Source organism: Pseudorasbora parva, chromosome 12, assembly GCF_024679245.1.
Source record: "Pseudorasbora parva isolate DD20220531a chromosome 12, ASM2467924v1, whole genome shotgun sequence".
Taxonomy (NCBI): domain Eukaryota; kingdom Metazoa; phylum Chordata; class Actinopteri; order Cypriniformes; family Gobionidae; genus Pseudorasbora; species Pseudorasbora parva.
In genome coordinates this window covers 24,443,377-24,464,836 of record NC_090183.1, presented here as the reverse complement: position 1 = coordinate 24,464,836, position 21,460 = coordinate 24,443,377, and the positions used below count along the sequence as shown (strand labels likewise).

The window sequence follows — 21,460 nt, the reverse complement described above, 5'->3', positions numbered from 1 at the left end:
GGAATTTCACCTTAGTGTTTAAGAATAAACAGTTTAAAAACATAGCATACAAGAAATACAGATATAAACACTGAGAAAGAGGAATGGATTTCCTGCTCCATATAAAAGCTGACTGTGGTGAACCTTAGACAAGCCATACAGATATAATTGAATGTGACAAGGGCTAAAGCATATTTTTGGAGCACCAAAATGGTGCATCCCAAACAGGTTTCATCCTTGTCAAAATGTATTGATTTCTCTGGTTTTGTGGAGTGGTTGATGTCTCTCTTACTCAGCGGTCAGCGGGAGAGGGTTGGTTTAAGAGGGTTCAATTGGAGGGCTGATACTAACACCCCATAACGAGTCTGCAAAACTGAATTTAACTTAGGCTGTCTCTCATTGTTCTAGACAAGATACTCTAGCGGCAAAGCACTCTACACTGTATTTATTTTTTGTAAACACCACTTAATTTGTTGTGTTTGTCCAATTGATTTGTTCAAAGAATGAATATAAAAAAAAGAAAGTTATCTTAACTTTTAGGGTTAAGTTAAACACACAAAGCTTATGCCAAAAAGAAACAAACTAAAGAGTTGTGGTGTTTTCATGCATCACATTACTTAAAACCATGAGATACTGTAGATTGCTTACATTTGAAATGATCTACATTCAGCGACACAAAATACACCTGCATGCATATTCATTACTTTTTTTTATTATATATTTTGTGGGACAGGGAAAACGGGTAGCAAAGGAGAGAGAAAGAGAAGGAACGAAAAAGAGAGCTCGAGCTTGTGGCAACAACGAAGGTGATGAATTTCTCTTGGCCACAATCACTGCACCTGGGTTTCCTTTGGTGTATCCAGAGGTAAATAATTGATGCAGGGATAAAAGCGTTTGCGAGGGGGAGTGAGACATTCAGACACGGGGGTGAAAACCCGGCCAGAGCCCCCTCTGCCATGCCCCCCTCTCAGCCCGAGTCTGGCCCCTTGTCGTTTGGTGGCCCCTCACACCGCCCCCTCGGACGAGCGCTTGAAGTGCAAATCTGTGTTCTGACTTGTTCCTGGTTGCTGTCAGCATGTTTTCCTCTTGTCAGTGGCGATTGACTGGGGGCTCGTCTCACCCTTGTGCCGGGACTGTAGCGGGATCATTGACAGGCCAGTGACACTGCCCAACCAGATAATGGAAACCTATTGATTTTTTTGTTCTCACACCCTCTCTTTTCTTCTCTCTCTTTTTCACAGAGGAAGTGTAGGCTCTTACACTTTAGGAATGACCGAAAGCAAAAGCAAGGGCACTGTTGACAACGGCGAGGGCTCGGCCACTGGTCCTGATCCCTGAGTCGCTCCTGCCACTTCAGAGGAGTAAGTCAAGACAAGTGGCAGTCTTAGGAGACAAGAAAAACACTAAGAAATGGTCAAGAGTGTCCATCCATCAATCAATCAATCAACCAACAGTGTCTTCTCAGGTGCACCTGCATGAGACTATGATCGGGAGATACATGTAATGTGAGATAAACCCTCTCTATCCTTCCCGCGGCCCCTAGTCTGCCTGTCACAACTGTGCCAATGAAATATTAAGAATGTGCTTATCCGCCAGAGGGCGATTTTAATTACCACCTAAGGTTACACCATTAATATGAAACAACATAGCATGCAATCTCTTCCTTATACATTGTGGAGGTTTGATTTAACAAATAAAATATGGTGATTAATAGAAAGCCTCTTTCTTGTTATCTTAAGCCGAGTCATTATGCCTCCCGATTCCGATAAGATGTGCTCTCTTGCACACCGAGAAGTGATGACACTTGTATACTGTTTTAATGGAGGAATCTCCAGAGAGCAGGCCTCTTTGATTCACTGCCTAATGATAAGCGTGCTCTGGTCTGTCAGCCGCACACCCCTGTGGCAGATGGCTGGTGTGGATCTTACACATTTCTTTATGTTCCTGCCTCCCCCCTCGTCCACTTCATTCTTAAAGCTGCCAATGGTATAATGGAAAAACTCAATCCTGGTCATGGTTAGCTCAATCTCATTATAATCCCTCGTTTTTTATTCATTCGGCCCTTTGGGACACTGTCTGCCCACCATGCAGCTTCCAGCCTTGGTGGAGTGCCTTTTGATTTGTCCAGGAGAGCCTAATGAAGTCACAGAGAGATACAATTATTTCCCAAAGCAGGGGCATTAATGTACTCCAAATTCCCTCCGGAGGAACGTGATGACAATTGGTTTGTACAGCTTTGATCGCCAGTCTAAGCCCTGCCCGGGACAAACTGTGAGGTCGCCTCCCGGTCCAGACGCTTACTGATGAACCCCGGTCAAGCCGCTTTCTCTGATATTATCAGAGCTATTCCTCCACACAAAGACAGAGCTGATATCCTGGAGATCCTTGATACTTACATAACAGCAGCCTTTGTCAACAAAGTGGCAGTGTAAAGTAAATAAGTATTACAGCAGAAAAAGATGCAAAGGTTTAAATCACAATTACATTTTAATTGGCTATTAGTGACTTAACAGAGACATAAATACAACGTGTTAACGCTTGCTCGGCTCATTAACACATTGTATACCTTAATTGATCGGTATGTGCTTGCACATTGTCATCACCATAATGGCACATAGTTACATGGTAACTATTTGAAGGGCTGACCAAGGCTATTGCTCCATTTGGTCTTTACCTACAGCTTTATTTACAATCAAATGCTAAGAAATCATTTACCTCAGAAAGAATGACTGGTAAAGATTCCCTTTAGTATCCTAAAGTAAAGCATGATAATTAGTTGCGTTATCATACTTTTGTGTGATATACCTAACATTGTAGCACCATAAAATGATGATCAAAAATAGCATTTGCATGGGGTTTCAGCAACTTACAACAATAATATAGTACAATGACTTTCTGACATTATATAGATTAATATCGCTAATTAATATTGCATTATGACAGTATTGCCCATGGTATTACTAAACAACTAGAAAGCTTTGAAAAATATTCATTGATATTAATAAAGTTCACAGTTCATTTCTTTGATAATAGCATTGAAACATTGTAATAGACTGCGTCTTACATGTTTTGGGCTCTAATGCCCAGTTTATGCAATATGACATTTTGTTCCCCTAATGTGTTAAATGAGGCATACGCGTAAATATAAGAACTTTTAACCAGAAATAAAGCACTACTGTAGATATATTATGATATTAATATACTCTCTTAAAAATTGGTTATACATGTCAGTGTAAATAAACTTTGCGGCGCAAAATTACAGTAAATAGCATTAAGTCAAGTGATCTTGATCGTCATAGTGCCGTGTTCTAAACAGTGACCTCTGAATTCAATGATTTGGAGACTTGCGAGTCACAGCAGCCGAGAAGTGCAGTCTGAAGCAAGAGACTGCCTAATTGTGCACATCCAAGATCTAAATATAGCCAAAATCTAAATCTATGTTGCAAATAGCATGCCCTTAAGAACAATCGAAGATTGATACAACAAAATTTGGAAATAAATCAGAGGAAAATGTATAATAAGCATTATAAGAAAATCTTTCATTTATATTATATATATCTATTTCTATTCTGTATTCATGTATAGAGATGTATACGCAGTATTATATGTGTATTTGTTTATGAACATGTGCAGAACAGGTGTACAGCAAGCGTAGCTGGTGTGTAAACGTGGCTTAGGAGACCCCCTCAGGCAGACTGAGAGGAGGGTGTGTATCCAGGAGCAGGCGCTCAGGGGGAGATGGGGAACACAGCTCTTTACACAGCGCTGAAACCTCCACCATACCTGCACCCATGCCGGGGATACTCGTGTGCATAAGATGCCTCTGCAAGTGCTTGATCCAGTCTTCCTGAATTGACTGAGGACCCTGGAAGATCAGATCGCAGAACCTGTGCGAAAGAAAGAAAGATATGAGAGCTGGTAGTAGAGAGTGCGGTGATGAAGTACAGGAGTGCTGCAAAGTACCTGCAGGTCATTCTGTAGATCACTTCAGAGGCGGCGTGTGAAGATGAAAACGCCTTCCTTTTGGCCCCAGGCCTTGATCTCGTCCTCTTCTGTTTGCAATCATATGCTGTGAAACCAACAATGTAATTATAATCAATGAAAAGCTGAGTGGCTAGATGATTAAATTAGGACAGACTGGAAGAACATGTATGAAACCCTACTTGTTCCTTCTAATAAGGCAATTTCCTTCCGTCGCGCATACGCTCGAAGATGATTGGACAGGCTTACGGCGCTGTGGAACGTCGCGTTGCAGTGGATGCAGATCTTCTTATTCACTTCAAACTTCTCTGGATTACACAGAAATAAAAAAGTTTTGAGCTAATGAGTATTTCAATAACAGTTAGATGACCTCGTGCTCTTTTCTCTGTATCTCCACTCCACTCATGACTTTATTAATAGCAAAAGCACGGTTATATGGCTACATGAGCGTGTAATTTAGAAAAGGAACACAGCAGCTTGAAGAAAATAAAACTGTGATTCCCTGAGTGTCATCACCTCCCACTCCATCTGTTTTCATTGTATAAAGATGGGCTATGCACTGTTTTTAAGGATATGTATTTGTACTGTATGTTCTCAGCAAGTATCAGCAATCAGTTTGATGGTTTGTTTGTTTGTTTTTAGGGGCAATGTTTGAAACTACTCATCTGCTCGTATTGTACTTTCAGATGAAATGTGTCCAGTTAATGGAAATCTACAGCTGTTATATGAATCTTAAAGCTCTGGTGGTAATAATACAGGGTAGTACAATAAAACATAAAAACTAGGACTGTCAACTGATTAGAAGTTTTAATAAAACTATTTAAATTATTGAAAAAAAATAATTAATTACTTTCCAAATTATTTAACAATTATTATTAGACAACAGCCCACAGAAATCCATTTCACATTTGAAATTGTTACTCTGGGGTACGTTTCCTGTACAATGACATAACTCGCTGCTTAAAGGTGCGGTATGTAGGGTTGACAGCTAGTGGACGAAATAAGTACTGCAGTCCAAATTCTAAATATTCGAGATATTCACGGGTTGCCAGCTTGAGGACACGCAAGTTTATGTTGATGCTCTCATTCATAGAGATTTTTAGATGGATGCCGAGGCTACATCTAGGTCAGGTAGAATCTGCGATCTCTGACCCAGTTTGTTTGCTGGCTTCCATGACTAAAGTTTTCCATCAACTGGGAACCAGGGTGTCGAAATACTATTGGGTAAACTGGCAAAAACAGGCATGCCGACCTGGAATGCACATTTCAAAGTAAAATATCTGGATGTAGCATTGTTTTTCTGAGAAACAAGTATGTGAATATAAATATTTCCTAAATATCTCATATAATGGTATTTGTATGCTTTAGTAAAATGAAAAACTTATATAAAGCACCTTTAACTACAATAGTATGATGTATCATTGAAGAAATCAACTAGCTAATCACTAGCTAATGATGAATTGTCACAAATTTGTTGTTAAAATGTCGTTGGTTGATTTCACACAGGTGATGGATAATAACTTCTTTTAATTAATTAATTTGAGTTTGAATTAATGGCATTTTTTGCTATAAATTATGGACATGGCATCTAAAGACTAATGCTCTTTTTTTTCTATTTCTATTTTGCTTTATTTTCAGATTCAATAATAGACTCGTTCTTACGTACTAAAGAATATGCGCACTCTTCAAAAATGGTGCTTTACATCTCTTGACAAACACTAAAAGATGTAATTTAAATTAGTTTAAATTATGAATTAAATATATAGATAGCAATGAATATCAACTTGTGTTCCAACCACACAACTTTGCAATAATATTTGCAAATGTTTGTTAGAACTATGGTTGAGAAATTCTGACTTGTTGAACAATGCTGATAACGACGGAACTTGCGAGCATAGTTGGCTAATGATACTTTTGGGAATGCACCCATCTGGTGCATTCTGTTTGCACTATTTTATAATGGTTGGTCATGTTGAGGTCAAATGGTTGCTGGGTTTTGGGGGGTTGGAACATGAGTGCCAAAACACTGTGAAAACTTAACAAGGTTTCAAAACTCCACATTATGCTCCATTCTATGGCACTGTGTTTTGATTTTTTTTTTTTTTTTAAAGAATGTTTCCTGTGTGGATGGTTTCTAACTCATTCTGTGCTGTAGTAGCAGCTGGGTCATGGCAGAGTTTGCAAACTAGTCCAAGGGTTTTCAACTGATTAGAACCAAACCAGTGCAGAAATAGTCTTTGGAATCTGAATATCAATTATTATTTTTTATTTTTTTAATTAAAAAATTCTGAATCACTGTCGATTGGGAGCGCCAAAATGTTAAAAGTGGGAGGGGCCATTTTTACTAAAATGGCTTTTAAGGGTTAGTTCACCCAAAAATGAAATTTATGTCATTAATGACTCACCCTAATGTCGTTCCACACCTGTAAGACCTCCGTTCATCTTCAGAACACAGTTTAAGATATTTTATATTTAGTCCGAGAGCTTTTCTGTTCCTTCATGAAAGTTTATGCACACTATACTGTCCATGTCCAGAAAGGTAATAAAAACATCATCAAAGTAGTCCATATGTGACATCAGTTAGTTAATTATAATCTCTTGAAGCATCAAAAATACATTTTTGTCCCAAAATAACAAAAACTACGACTTTATTCAGCATTGTCTTCTCTTCTGTGTTTGTTTTCAGTCCAAACGGTTATGAATCAGCAGATTGATTCATGATTCGGATCGCGTGTCAAACTGCCAAACTGCTGAAATCACGTGACATTGGCGATCCTATTCATGAATCAATACCCTGATTCATAACCGTTTGAATCTTTATTTGAGGACTGAAAACAAACACAGAAGAGAAGACAATGCTGAATAAAGTCGTAGTTTTTGTTATTTTTGGACCAAAATGTATTTTCGATGCTTCAAGAGATTCTAATTAACTAACTGATGTCACATATGGACTACTTTGTTGATGTTTTTATTATCTTTCTGGACATGGACAGTATAGTGTGCGTACACTTGCATATGCTCTCGGACTAAATATAAAATATCTTAAACTTTGTTCTGGAGGCCTTGCGGTTTTGGAATGACATTAGGGTGAGTGATTAATAACATAAATTTCATTTTTATTTGAACTAACCCTTTAACTTTTGAATGGAATGAGAATGTGCTGGTCATGTAATTAGAATATCATCAAAAAGTTTATTTATTTCACTAATTCCATTCAAAAAGTGAAACTTGTATATTATATTCATTAATTACACACAGACTGATATATTTCAAATGTTTATTTATTTTCATTTTGATGATTATAACTGACAACTAAGAAAAATCCCAAATTCAGTATCTCAGAAAATTAGAATATTACTTAAGACCAATAGAAAGGATTTTTAGAAATCTTGGCCAACTGAAAAGTATAAACATGAATAGTATGAGCATGTACAGGACTCAATACTTAGTTGGGGCTCCTTTTGCCTAAATTACTGTAGTAATGTGAATGCGGCATGCAATGGACTGCTCTAAATGGAGTGCAGTACAGCTGAGTTGACATTGGACCTCAGAAACACAGTGGACCAACACCAGCAGATGACATGCCCAAACCATCACGGAATGTGGAAACTTTACACTGGACCTCAAGCAACATGGATTGTGTGCCTCTCCACTCTTCCTCCAGACTCTGGGACCCTGATTTCCAGAGGAAATGCAAAATTTACTTTCATCAGAGAACATAACTTTGGACCACTCAGCAGTCCTTTTTGTCTTTAGCCCAGGCAACACGCTTCTGACGCTGTCTGTTGTTCAAGAGTGGCTTCACAGAAGGAATGCAACAGCTGAAACCCATGTTTTGCATACATCTGTGCATAGAAGTTCTTGAAGCACTGACTCCAGCTGCAGTCCACTTTTTGTGAATCTCCCCCACATTTTTGAATGGGTTTTGTTTTACAATCCTCTCCAGGGTGCGGTTATCCCTATTGCTTGTACACTTTTTTTCTACCACATCTTTTCGTTCCCATTGCCTCTCTATGAATGTGCTTGGACACAGAGCTCTGTAAACAGTCAGGCTCTTTTGCGACTCCATTTGTGTCTTGCCCTCTTTGTGAAAGGTTTCAATGGTTGTCTTTTGGACAACTGTCAAGTCAGTACTCTTCCCCATGATTGTGTAAGCCTACAGAACTAGACTGAGAGACAACTTAAAGGCCTTTGCATGTGTTTTGAGTTAATTAACTGATTAGAGTTTTGTACCAGGTGTCTTTAATATTGAACCATTTCACAATATTATTATTTTCTTTAGATTTTCTGACTAAGGAAAATCCAAAATTCAGTATTTGAGATTTTCCTTAGTTGTCAGTTATAATCATCAAAATTAAAATAAATAAACATTTGAAATGTACCAGTCTGTGTGTAATGAATGAATATAATATACACAATTAACAATTTGAATGGAATTAGTGAAAAAAATAAACTTTTTGATGATATTCAAATTATATGACCAGCACCTATATTTCCACCAAACTCTGTATTCTACTTTTTGTGGTGATTAGTCACTGTGGTGCTATAAAATGAAAAACAAAAAATGGCTATAAACACCTAACCATTTGTCAGAATGACATGAAAATTGTCATGCAGTGTCTTTGTCTAAGGTACCATGATTGTCTGTGAGAATACTGGCGTATCTCAAAATGATATAGCCACCATCAGCCAATGAAGTTTGAGTGCCTATTAGAGAAGGTTAACAAAGGCCGATCAGAACTAAACTCTGTGGGCGTGTTTGACACATGGCTCTAGAGTTCTATGAGAAATGTGAAAGATTCAGTCACCAGGTAGTGTTAACAAGTTTTAAGTCTTAGTAATCACGCTGAGTTTCACACATACACATAATCATGTGTTCGATATCCTCATTTGGAAAAACTTTCCCTCAAGAACCACTGCTGTCAATCAAATTGTTCATTAAAAATTTCAGAATATAAAAAAATAATAATACTTTTGCAAATTAGTCCTAGGTTTTTTTCCCTCAACCTCGATCGATAAAGCCATTGCAATACAATTAATTCTCTAGACTCTCTTGGTCAATAATTATCAAAAAACTTTAATTGATAGCCCTAATAAACTTAATGGAAAATGGACAGATACATATGAACAAGTCACTCTGTGTAATAGTAACAAAAGGGCATCCACAAAACTCCTTTTGAAATGACAGTTTCTTATTCAAATAGCCTACAGACATTGACAGGTAAAAACAGAGCTATTAGTTAATTACTGAACTGAACATGTCAATGCCCACCCTTGCTTTTTTAGTCTTAATTGATTAAGAACAAATATCATGATTAAAAAGTCATGATTTACCGGTGTAGCTATCTAAACAAGCACAGAGGTCCTTTTTTCTAACTGTGCACATTGCTTCACTTCCTGCCTGCTACAGTTGTGCTCCACCTCCAATCAGAGAGTTATAGCAGAACATAAAGAAACAGATCTGATTATATGAATCTGGTTAAACAGTCAAATCAAATTTACTAATCAATTTATATACAATTAAAATGATCAATATGTGAAATAAATTTGATTGTCAAACTTCATTAATTAGCTTTTTTTATTAATTAAATGAGAGTTTTATTTGGGAACGCATGAAACAAAAACGTGCAAATACAGCTGATGTGTTTCCAGTAGTACATAAAAGAGCACTATGCCTTTTTCATTTGAATTTCAAAGCCACTTTTGATGACATTCATTCTTTTTGTACCTGGTACAATATTTCAATGAGTGGCAAACTTTTACCCTGCACTCTCTGAATCTTGTGTTCCCTCTCTCTTTTAATGGCATCAACTGGCAACTTCAAGGTTACAGGAAGAGAACTTTGTCTTAAATATGAGGCGTCTGTCATACATATTTAATATGGAGTGTATGACTGAAATTGGGTTTTAAGGTGCACTGTAAATAATGAAGGCAGTAGAGGTGGAAAAACATGTGAGAGCGGCTGTAAAACAAAGCTGTGCAGTCATGCTACACTGTATTGATCATCTCTATCCATGCTTACTGTAAATATCTCAAATCAATGCTACAGCACTTAACAAACTACTTTATTATTTGCACTTCAAGGGCTATAACTATTAACAAAAGACTAACAACAATAAAAACCCTATGCATAGGGAATAAAGAATGTTCAACGCTGGATTGTGACCCAGATATCTAAAACCTCACCTGTCTGTCACTCTCAGATTCTTTGATTCAACATCACTCGAAACAAGACAGATCACACGCTCAGCTGTCAGTGAACAGGCAAAAGATTCTTGTCATGGAGGGGTTTTGTTTTCACTAAAATTGCTCAGTATCAAATGGTACTTCCAAGCTCTCTTTGTCCATTCACAATGCACAAGAAAACAGAAATGAATGGCCAATTACAAGCCTAATTATTTTTCAACCACTTAACCTGATGCTAAATGGGCATATGTAATTAAACATAAGCAAGGCATTTGGTGAAGCACTTTTCACTGAATTTCTGCTATTTTCCAAAAGACTATTATGACGTGCATATTTCAATTAAAAATTAAGATGCTATACATTGATCATTTCCCCTCAATAAACCAGTTTGGAGTTGTGCATTTATTTATTTATTTATTTATTTATTTATTTATTTATTTATTTATTTATTTACTTATTTGAATACTTAGTCTTTATGAACTGTTGTTCTGTGAAAAAGAGCTCAAAAAATGAATTATTATTATTGCATTTTGATTAGGAAGGTATGGAAGCTTGTTTCTCGCAATTCCAAGTTTACAAGTTGCAATTCTTACTTTTCTCTCAGAACTGTGAGATATAAACTCGCGATTAAAAAAGTTATTTGCGAGTTTCATCACGAAATTGTCAGTTTATATCTCACAATTTTAACTTCTTTATATCTCCTCTAAAAAGTCACAATTAGCGTTTATTAATTATAGGTAATAATTAGGTTATTTTTTGCTTCCATAGAACAGACGTTAGAATGAGATATTTTCATATTTGGGTGGACTATCACTTTTTATGGAAGTCCAGATAAAGATTTTCAGGAATATCAAACATTGTCTTGTTGGTTTGTTTAAGGCTATTATCAAAGAAATTATGCTTTCATTAAGCAAGGTTCGGGAGGAGCTCGTTCAGATAATTGACACAGGTGGAGAGTACTCAGCTAATCAACAAAAAAGATGTATATATACGCAGCTGTCTTACCTCCATTTTGTTGACAGTTTATCAGCATCCCTCCACCACCAATTCTCCACATTTTGTTCTTTTTAGTTCCAAATCACTACTTACATACAAGGGGGTACTCTGGTTTTGGGCCGAAGTCCGAGCTCGAAGCCCTTCCCCCGGACAGCATGCCAAATACGCATTTAAATTTACTCTATAAATTATATGTAAGTGTGAACTTGTGAAATGTAGTATTGTTTTCTGGGTAACAGCAAATGGCACGATTTAGTGATTGTGTGGTTCCTAACCTTGGCTCCAGTTAGGATCCATCTCCACAGATAGTGATCTGGGTATGCTGTCACTAGTGTAGGAGATGGTCAAAGGAGTCCTGGCATCCTCTGAGTGGCCTTCGACCTCCATTTCCTGCTCCACTTTCCTACTTCCCAGCAGATCCTCTAAAGTGCTAGATCGGACCTTATCGGCCCTCTCCCTCTCCCTGTCGACCTGGGGGGGCCTGATCATAGTCCATTGCCCTTCGTCTGGTGTGCCGGTGGCATGATGGATCTTCATGGGAAGGCCAGAGGATGTAAGAAACAGTCCATCGCTGTTGGCAAACTTTTGAGAGACAAAAGGTTTTGATAAGTGTGGTCTGGAACCAAACACCCTCATAATGTTCCTGTACTCCGCCTCATCCTGAAGAAGTTCTGTCAGAATGCAGAGAGGTGACTTGCTAGCGCCCGAAATAGGCTTGCCAATCCGCTTCAGATGACCCCGCACATGATTGGAGAGGCCGGTCTTAGTGTCAAACCAGCCCAGGCACAGGGGACAGGTGTGCTCGGTTTTAGACTCTGGCTTATCTGCCATGATGAAAGCACATAATTACTTTAAATTAATAAGTTACATTGTAGAAATGTTTGTACACATACATAAATATAGGTTATGCATGTGTGATTTTAGTTTGAGAGCATTATCTAAAATCACAATGACTTGAACAAGGAAAGGTGAACAATAATCACCTTTTCTGATTCTGCGATTCACTGAGGGGATTTTTCTGCGTATGCGAGGCTGGCGGTCCTGAGATGCCACTTGCTCAGGTGACACCACGTGACGAGCATCATAACTCAGCCCAACCCTATGTAAGTGTCCTCTCACATGGTTAGACAAGCCCACCCCGGACTCAAACACTGCAGGACAGTAGGGGCAGCACTTCCTGCCCACCAAAGACAATGGGTTGACAATATACTCTGCATAAGGATCACTTTGCTGATAAACAATATGACCAGGGTTATCCTCACTTATTATACTCTCAATACACTCCTCCTTCACTATAAATGTACAAATCTCATCACTGTCCTCCACTCTGCTATTGTCTAGATTAGTATGATTGGCATAGTCAGGAATGTTGTTGTGGAAAGGGATGAAATAATCACTGGGGCTACTGCTATAAAATTGATCGGGAGACTCTTTGGTGCAGTCGCTAAAATCCTGAGCACCTTCCTTGTCATCTCCCTCTTGTGGTGTGCTAAAGTCCCATTGTGGAGACTCAGGCTCACATTTTGGAAGACGCACATGAGGAATATTGGCATGGGTGTTGCGATAAGGGATTGACATTTTTCTTTTCGATGGTATTTTGTGCCTCAGCGTTTGCAGCGCTAAAGTACTGCCAGTTGAAGGATCTTTGGGATGGCTCTCAGTGCCAGGGTTCAGACAGGCTGCTTTACTCACGATCTCTGTTTTCGCTGTAAGATGTACGTCAAAGCTGGAAAGATATTTTGTCCTCTTTTCAGCGACAGCGCTTTCATATTCTTGATTGTCTTCTTCGACATACGGGAGACCTGTTGTCACGTCTATTTTCTCTGTAGGCAGAGGGGATAATTTGCTTGGCTTGTCACTTCTCAGTGAGAATGGTGACAGCTTGTTTGCTGGGCTGCCAGGGCTCCATTTGATCAACGAGGAGCTGAAACCGTCACTGGCTTTTTGTGTTTCTTTGCTTCTCACATTAAGGTCAGCTGAGCCATTGGACCTAAAGGGCAGCTCACCTCTGTCCCTAACAGACCAGTTCTTTGTGCTTTGATTCTTTGGCATCAGTAAAGATGGGTCCTTGGTTTTAGGTTGGTCAAACAAAGCTTTTACGTGATCATCCATATTGCGATGTGGCTGAGGTTCATAACTCTCATAATATGGCTGCCCGTGGATGAGCTCCACATGCTTTCTGAGACTATATCTATTCGTAGTTCTAAATGTGCAGTTTTGACATACAAAAGAGTTGCCATTCTTGCCACATGTATTGTGATGAGCTGTACACTCGTGTGCCTCCATTTCACTCATAGTCATGTGATCACATTTCTCTGAGTTATAAGACAACTTCTCCTTCTCATTAGTTTTGCCATGATGGACGAAAGTTTTGGGGCATTTCGTTCCAAAGACACACTGGGGACACTGAAGGCAAGCTCTTCTTCCCTCGACATCTATCTTACTGAAACCTTTAATCTCTTCCATCAGCCTCTCCCTCCGCACCTGGTGGATTATAATGTGCTTTTGCAGAGAGGTTAGGTCTCGGAATGAACGCCCACACTCTCTACATATAAAGGGTCGGGGAACGTGTTCTTGTCTCACCTCTTTATTCCTATCTAAATGATACATCATATGCCTATGCAAATGCCTCTTCTCCTTGAAATTATCGTTGCACTTTGAACACGGGAAGAAGGACAGCTCTTCGCCTGTTTTTGTCTCTGTCTTTAACCGTGCCAATTTTTCACCCATGTAGGTGTTTGTTTCTATGTCGCTGCCACCTTCATCACATCTCTCTTCCTTCTCGCTTGAAATTAGCTCCTTCATGGCGGCTGACTTGTCGCAGTATTTCTCCAGGCGCAAGCCGGCATATGCTTTCAAACTTTCTGGCTCTTTCCTGAAGGCATGTTCTTTGTTAATGGACGACTCAAAATCGGAGTCTTCGTCAGATAGGGAGTTCTGGGATGTGTAATCAAAGCCATCATAAACATGTCCTCCAGTGTCAGCCCTCTCCATGGCGTGATTTTTACGCATCCTCCGTCTTTGGTTGGCAGGTGGAGCTCCATCAATCTCCACCTTTGTTCTTACCTCATCACCTGCTACACTGCTTTTCAACAGTATCCGCATGAACTTCTCCTCCAGGCCCCAAGTTATACCATCACAGTCATCTGAAGAACTCTCTGACAACTCAGAATCAAAGTCCCATAAGCACCCTGCTTTGATTCCCTTTCTAGTCAACAGTCGACTGATTGGCCTGTTATCCAAGCCTTCCCCCACCAGCACATCTAGGGGGGCCTCACTGTCACTGTTGTTTGATTCAGATGAGGCCCGTGCGGGCTGCACTTTTAGGGCGCACCCTTCTGCTTTCTGCCGGGTGTCTGATTGAAGCTCACTGGGAGGTGGTAACACCTCAGGGCTAGTGTCTGTCCCAGGCAGAGGGGACATGTCTTTGTTGTGGACGCAGGACTCCTCTGAGGTACAGTGTGAAGCAGCTCCATTAACAAGTGCTCCTGAAGGCAATGAGTCGTTTGTGCTGGGGGCAGCAGGGAAGCTACCACAGACAAATGGGTTCGGCTGGACTCCATTTAAAGGGTTTTGGTGACTGTCCAAGGGCAGGGGCTCTGGTGGATCCAAGTTGTTATTGTTGTTGTTGGGAGAAGATGTGCTTGTCAACTCTTGAGCGTCATAGGACGATTCTACCTCTTTGTCTTCCTCTGCGCTCTCTTTTACTGCCGCCATAACAGAGACAACACGGTCTGTGAAAGAGAGACAAGTGATCAGTTTCAAATCAGCATGTCCATATAACTAAGGGTCAGTGACATGGTGGACTATGTAATATAGAAAAGGGGGGAAAAACTTGTGTCAAGATTTTAGAAAAGTACTATTTGTTTTCATGTTGGTTTCATATGGGTTTTTTTTAATAAATAATGTAAAATAATATAATAAAGTAAAAAGTTATAATGTATTTATGAAGAAAGTCCTCTCTCTGATATCATTTGATGTTGCATCTTTTTTTCTGCATTTTTCTGTATGTTGTTTGAAGCCCATGATCTTGTACGCAGCACCACATATTAGCATTTGCTGCTCAAAATTATTTACAAAAATAATTAAGCAAATAAGCAGCAGTTAGGCAGTTCTGTTAAATATATTATAATATATGATAGCAGGACAGTTGTTAAATATTTCTTAATTAGGGATGCACAGTGTATTGGCCCACATATCTGTATCGGCTCATACATTGATTTTTAACATTAATCGGTATCGGACCAATAAGAAAATTTGACTGATTTATTAAAGCCGATAAATAACGGATGATTTCCTTACTTCCAAAATTATGATCCAAGTTATTCAACTAAATATACCAATAAAATGTATTAATTAGGTCATATTTCATTCTATAAACTATCCAAATCAAACTAGCCAAAACTAATTTTGTTGCAATATTGTCCTGTTTAACACTGTGAAGCTGCTTTGAAACAATAGTCATTGTAAAAGTGCTATATAAATAAAGTTGATTGATTGATTGATTGATTGATTGATTGATTGATTGATTGATTGATTGATTGATTGATTGATTGATTGATTGATTGATTGATTGATTGATTGATTGATTGATTGATTGATTGATTGATTGATGATTTTGAATAGCTTGAAATATAATTGGAATCACTTCAAAACAGGAAAATACAGTATTTTAGTCACATAGGCTACATAATATTATAATGAGAACATTATAATTGTGCTTGGGACATGGCTTTTAATATTGAGACTTGTTTTTGTAATAAGACTCTCAAAAATTATATAACAAATTTGGATTAAGATTTATTGGTCAATACATTGATTGTTGGCTTTCAAGTAATTAAGTAAGTGGCTTTAAGTAATTATCAGTAACGGCCAAAATCTCTTTTTTTTCATTCAAACATTAAAATCAATCATCATAAAAGAGTTAATTTTGTATTAAATCATGTATTCATGTATTTAAAATGAATTCTAAATACAGGGAGCATCAAATAATTTAGAGCTCTTTAAAATGTACTAATAGTGGCCTAAAGAAAATGGCCGTCTTTTTTTTCTTTTTCTTTTTTTTTGTGACACAATATGGATTCCCAAACACCCACTGTCACCGCTTCTTTTCACAACACACCCCAATGTTAGCCCTGGAAGTCCTGGTGAGGAAGCTTAATTATGTGAATGCACCTCTGGGATCTAACCTTCCTGTTTCTCCCACCAAAGTTCTCAGCCGCCTGCTAAAATTGACCAATTTCCATGGGAACAAAGCACACCCCCAATAAGATCATATTATTCTGTCTTATCACTATCTGATGGTGCCAAAGCACATCCCAGCACGAGACTGTTGTTGCTTCAAACCTGACAAATTGGCACACTGCACAAACATACACAGAGAGACAGACACACACACTCAGGTAGAAACGCTCCCGCTCATGACTAGCCAGAGAAATATACCTCAGGTGTCATCAGCCGATCTAATTATATTTGATGGTTTTCAACAGCTCGACACCAGCAAACCTGTGGGACAACAGGACTATGTTTAAAGGGTGTGTTAAAGGGGCCCAGGCTTGCTGTTGTCCTGCTAGGCCACAGTGTATGCTCTGAGGATTTGACATTCAGCACTAGCTGCTCTCAACAGGAAGCCGCGTTGCTAACGAAGTGTTAAATTCAGTGTTAATGAGTGGCTTCACTGTTACCACCTCCTAGGTAAACCTTCCGAGCTCCATATTCTCTCCATCTGTTGGGGTGTGAGGGGCTTTCGTAGGGAGAACAGACGCTCTGCATTTAAAAACGAACTTCACTGCAAACCCCTAAACAGCAGGGTGGCAAAGCCTCGGAATATGATTTTAGCTTTAAATTTACAGGCCTCATTAGCTTCCAGTTTCCACACTGATCTGTTCCATACATAACAAACAGGGTTCAACTGCAATGCGTCTTTTAAAAATTCATTCGCTTCTATTTACTTCATTTAGTCAATGTTAAAAGGCTGCCTTTGCCTTGCTGGAAGCTATTTACAAGGATTATGAGCTTAAATACATTTACGCTCGGCGCGGAGATCAATCTGAAGCGATTAGCTCTTTTTCTCAATCTCGCTCTAACTCTCTTTCTTCTCTCCTTGAAATATGCTCAGTAATGAACATGTTTGAATTCACAAACAACAATGAATCAGAGGAGGTCCCACTGTGATCAGTCTAAATTAACTGCACAAGTAAAAGAGCACTTAACACTTACACGACACACATATGTCATGTGCTCTCTCTCTCTCTCCTTTCTCTCAGCCCCTATTCTTTCCATCAGCACTTGTTCTAACACTCGAGTTGCACCTCATCTTGAGGTTACCGCTGAAAAAAATAAGAGGTGATAATTGCATATTATCATTACACATTATTCTAGAACCCCAGAAGGTAAACTTTTCTTGGATATTTATTAATCATAGGAGAATACAAACTACTTGCTATGTTCCACTTTGGCATCTTTAACTTTTTTTCCACCTACTAGACTCGGTGACAAAAAGCCAAAAGTTTGAAGTGTATGTTCCAAGAATACAATTATATGGTGTACTACAAATGCAGAGATACATAAAGTGCGTTCTATAAATATGAGACACAGTCACAGAACTCAAATTAATCTTTATTAAAAAAATATCTTCTTAGGGTGAAAACAAAGACATTTATTACATTTTTCTTCTGTATCTTTCTTTCCTTTAATGCATGCAAGCTACAAGACAGAAACTGAATACCCAAACATTTCGGTCTCATTCAGTTGGATGAAGCTGTGAAACCTCTCATAGTTCCTTCAGACTCTTCTCCTAAAAGAGGACTACAACAAAAGTCAGAAAGACCAGGTGGGAGAAGTCAGAGCAGTTAACTGTCTATGTGAATCGGCAACATGCCCAACTCCATTTCACTTTATCCATTACTCTCTCTCTCTCTCTCTCTCTCTCTCTCTCTCTCTCTCTCTCTCTCTCTCTCTCTCTCTCTCTCTCTCTCTCTCTCTCTCTCTCTCTCTCTCTCTCTCTCTCTCTCTCTCTCTCTCTCTCTCTCTCTCTCTCTCTCTCTCTCTCTTTTTTTATTTTTTTTTATTTTACCTGTCCTTCTTTTCCCCATTCTCTCTTTCTCTATCACAGAGAAAAAAAACACATCTAATCAAAGAAGAGAGGCCATGGCCCCTCAAGTACAGAGCAGAGAATCTTCCTTGGTTAATGGGAGTTATTGATTTGTTTGACACACTGTGAATTTATGAAGCCGCCTCTCAAGTGTGAGAGACTAACAAAGCACAGCTGTGAGCAAACAAACAGGTAGCTATTCAACCTGACACCTCACAGAGTCTGAGGAGAGCCTGTCTTTCTCTTATTTTCTTGCCATGTTGAGGAAAAGCATTGAGTTCAACTCAAACAGAGCAGCAGTGACAGGAGGAAACTCTTACTGGGTTTTATAGCACATACAAGCTGATGGGACAAGATATGTTTTGGGATTTATTTATTTTATTTTTTCAAGGGAACACTGATACATTCAGGAATGTCATATTATATTTTGATAAATAAAATAAATGATTTGTAAAATGAGTTTAGAGGTCTCAATTAACAAGTCTGACTATTCAAACACGGCATTCATTTACATGCACGTCGCTGTACTGTCTGAGCTATTGGAAAGAAAATACGTTGGATAGCTGTTATATTGGGCTTACAGTTCTGGTTCCCCGAACCGGTCCCCAAAAACTAAACGTTCCCCTAGGGCCATTTTTCTGGTTGCATTTGCTCCAGAAACTCTGAAGTGACATAAGTCGCGCTTGTTGTTGTGGCATTTATTTTGACGGTGTGGCAGACCTTTATTTTGACGGTGGCAAGAAAGGCATAACAAGTCAAAATCTCAACATAAAATAGCAATAAATAATTTTGCTACTTATCAGATTGTGTTATATTAACGTCTAAACCTACCACTACCCTAAAGCCACCCTTACAGTAATGCAAATACAGTAATTAAATGACGAAATGTTGATGTGTCATACCCAGTGGCCATAGCTGTATCCCTTTTAGTCTTTACCGCGCTCATATTAAAATCATTTTTTCTCCTTTCATATTTTTATTTTCTTTTGTCTTAGCTCACTTATTGTTTGGCATGGTGTGTATAATGTGATGTTCTTTGAAAATCTTTCAAGTATCTTTCAGCCTTTCTGTTATGTTCAACAATTTCTCCGTCTTCATTCGTTTACGATCTGTATCCTGTCCAATACATTATTAGATCTGTTATACAAAGAAAGTAGACAGAATATTAAAGTATTAGCGTTTGCCGTGTGGTTTATGTCCAATGCCGCTTCAATCATGAATTAGTTGAGAGGTCCATCTATCACTGTTTTCTGTGTTATTGGTTTATGTAGTAAATATATAGGCTGTAATCTGTGTGTGTGTAGACGGCTATTTTAAAAATGGTGGGTCAATCAGCGGTCACTTACATCACTTATAATTCCTGTTGTGCTTGGTTAGACCCTACTCTGAAGTAGGAGCTAAATGAAGAGTTCCTAGAGCTAAAATTGTTCCTGCGGTGCAAACATGCCAAAATCCGGGTACTTCTGCCAAAAGTTCCAGGAACTATGAAAAGGCTCCTCCGGTGCGAAAGCCCCTATACGTTGCACACAATACAGGTTCCATACACTACAGCCCTTGAAAATGTATTTGTTTGTTTCCCCCCTCCTCTTTCCCCATCGTTTGGAAAAGAAACTAAGATGCGCAGAGAGTGGCAAGAATCCAATTTCTTTTGAACGCTGTGTGGAAATTGAGAGCTCAGCAATAAATCTGCTTCAATACACAATCTCCACAGAGTGCAGGGGCAGCTACCTTAGCGAGCTCTCCCTCTGTGTCTAACAAACCGCTGCTTAACCAAGAGCAAGGCTGCCAACTCTAAGGTATTGGTCGCCACAGCACTGCAAAAGTTGCATTTTCCAGTGGGTTGCCATTCATAGCCAAGGTGATGCAACTCTGTTAAATAACCCAGATTAAAAACGGTTCACACAAATTTGGCTCTGGATTTCAAAACAAAAGAACGCATCCTTCCTCAACCCAAATTAAAAGAGTGCTAACACGTACTCAAAGACTCTGTCACGTGCATCTCCTCAGTACTCTTTCCTAAAATAGAGCAAGTGAAATGGCGTCTCCTCCTGATGGTAGATTTAGGATTGGGGAGAGTGGAAAGGGGGGTCACTGGGCATGATAAAAGGGGACAGGGAGTGAGTGACAGTTGGGTTAAGACAGAAGTCATGTTCAATAGCAGGTAAGGAACATCAAAAGGGGAGTTCACAGGAAACCTATGCAACCTTATCTAGAAGGAGGATTTTCTGTTGTGTGAAGTAGATTAGTGGTGCCAGAGCTGCTGACATGGCCTCGTTTGCTGCCCTGTAGTGTTAGCGGAGGATTAAACCATATAAACTTTGAAGCCTTAAACAATACCTTTCAAAATTAGATGGATTAAGGGAGGGATGTCTGATGGGGATTTCCCGTGGCTTTGTCAGTTTAAAACTTCTCTGTTTTAAAAAGGGAGCAAGAGAGCAGGAAAAAAGCTGAGCAGGTCTGGGGTTTCAGTTTTAATGAGGGCGCTCTTATCATGAGCTGGGCAGTGGGTGCGAAGTAGCACAGGTTGACAGGCCTTTAAACCAGTAGCCTCTCACACATTAAAGAATGATGCAAAGAGTTTGTCACGTAAAGAAGGGGGCGAAAGTTTTCTGGCAGTTGCATCATTCCGCTACTTTTACCAGGCATCACATCTCTTGATGAAAAATAAACATCGATTGTTGCGCGTTATCCTGTGTAAAATATGAAAGCGATATTCCATGAAATATACTTCCTCTCAGGTCATGAGTTGCAGGCGCTTTTTCAGCTGTTGTACGGCATTGATATTTCTTTATGTGAAATGTGATGATTACTGGAGATCTGATTTAAATTCGACGGGGCTGCACGGGCGCGTATCTGCCGCTGTGATCCAGGGCAGACTCACATACATCTGTCTTGCTTGAGTAGTGTGAAAGAAAAAAGCTAACTTTGTCACTGCCGCTTTGCTGAAGACACGTGACCAATCAGATGAAAGCATGTCAATGTCGACGCTTGTCTACGCGCTGAGGACGGGATCGGGTCTAAGCGAGCAGACATCAATATGCTTAAATTTGGAGAAATGTCAAGCGCCGCGGGTTTCGGGATGAAACAATTTTTATTACCTTTTCTTAAAACGTAATGTGCCGCGCAAGCTATAAGACATGATGAGCAACATAATAAAAGTGGAAAAAGGCAAATAGTGGCAGAGGATTCCTGTCTAAATCAGGACTAAACTGACGGATGTAAACA

General features: G+C 39.1%; 1 protein-coding gene across 1 annotated transcript in view; it reads right to left on the bottom strand.

Moving 5' to 3' along the window:
• Nucleotides 1–669: 669 nt before the first annotated feature.
• znf644b (zinc finger protein 644b) overlaps nt 670–21,460 on the bottom strand; it is a 32,079-nt gene continuing 11,288 nt past the window's right edge. The window contains exons 2-6 of the mRNA XM_067459553.1: nt 12,126–14,876; nt 11,418–11,966; nt 4,143–4,268; nt 3,943–4,048; nt 670–3,866 (exon numbers count right to left, since the gene is read on the bottom strand). Coding sequence (XP_067315654.1) covers nt 3,653–3,866; nt 3,943–4,048; nt 4,143–4,268; nt 11,418–11,966; nt 12,126–14,859 — 3,729 coding nt within the window. The 5' untranslated portion in view covers nt 14,860–14,876 and the 3' untranslated portion in view covers nt 670–3,652. The remainder of the gene's footprint in view (nt 3,867–3,942; nt 4,049–4,142; nt 4,269–11,417; nt 11,967–12,125; nt 14,877–21,460) is intronic.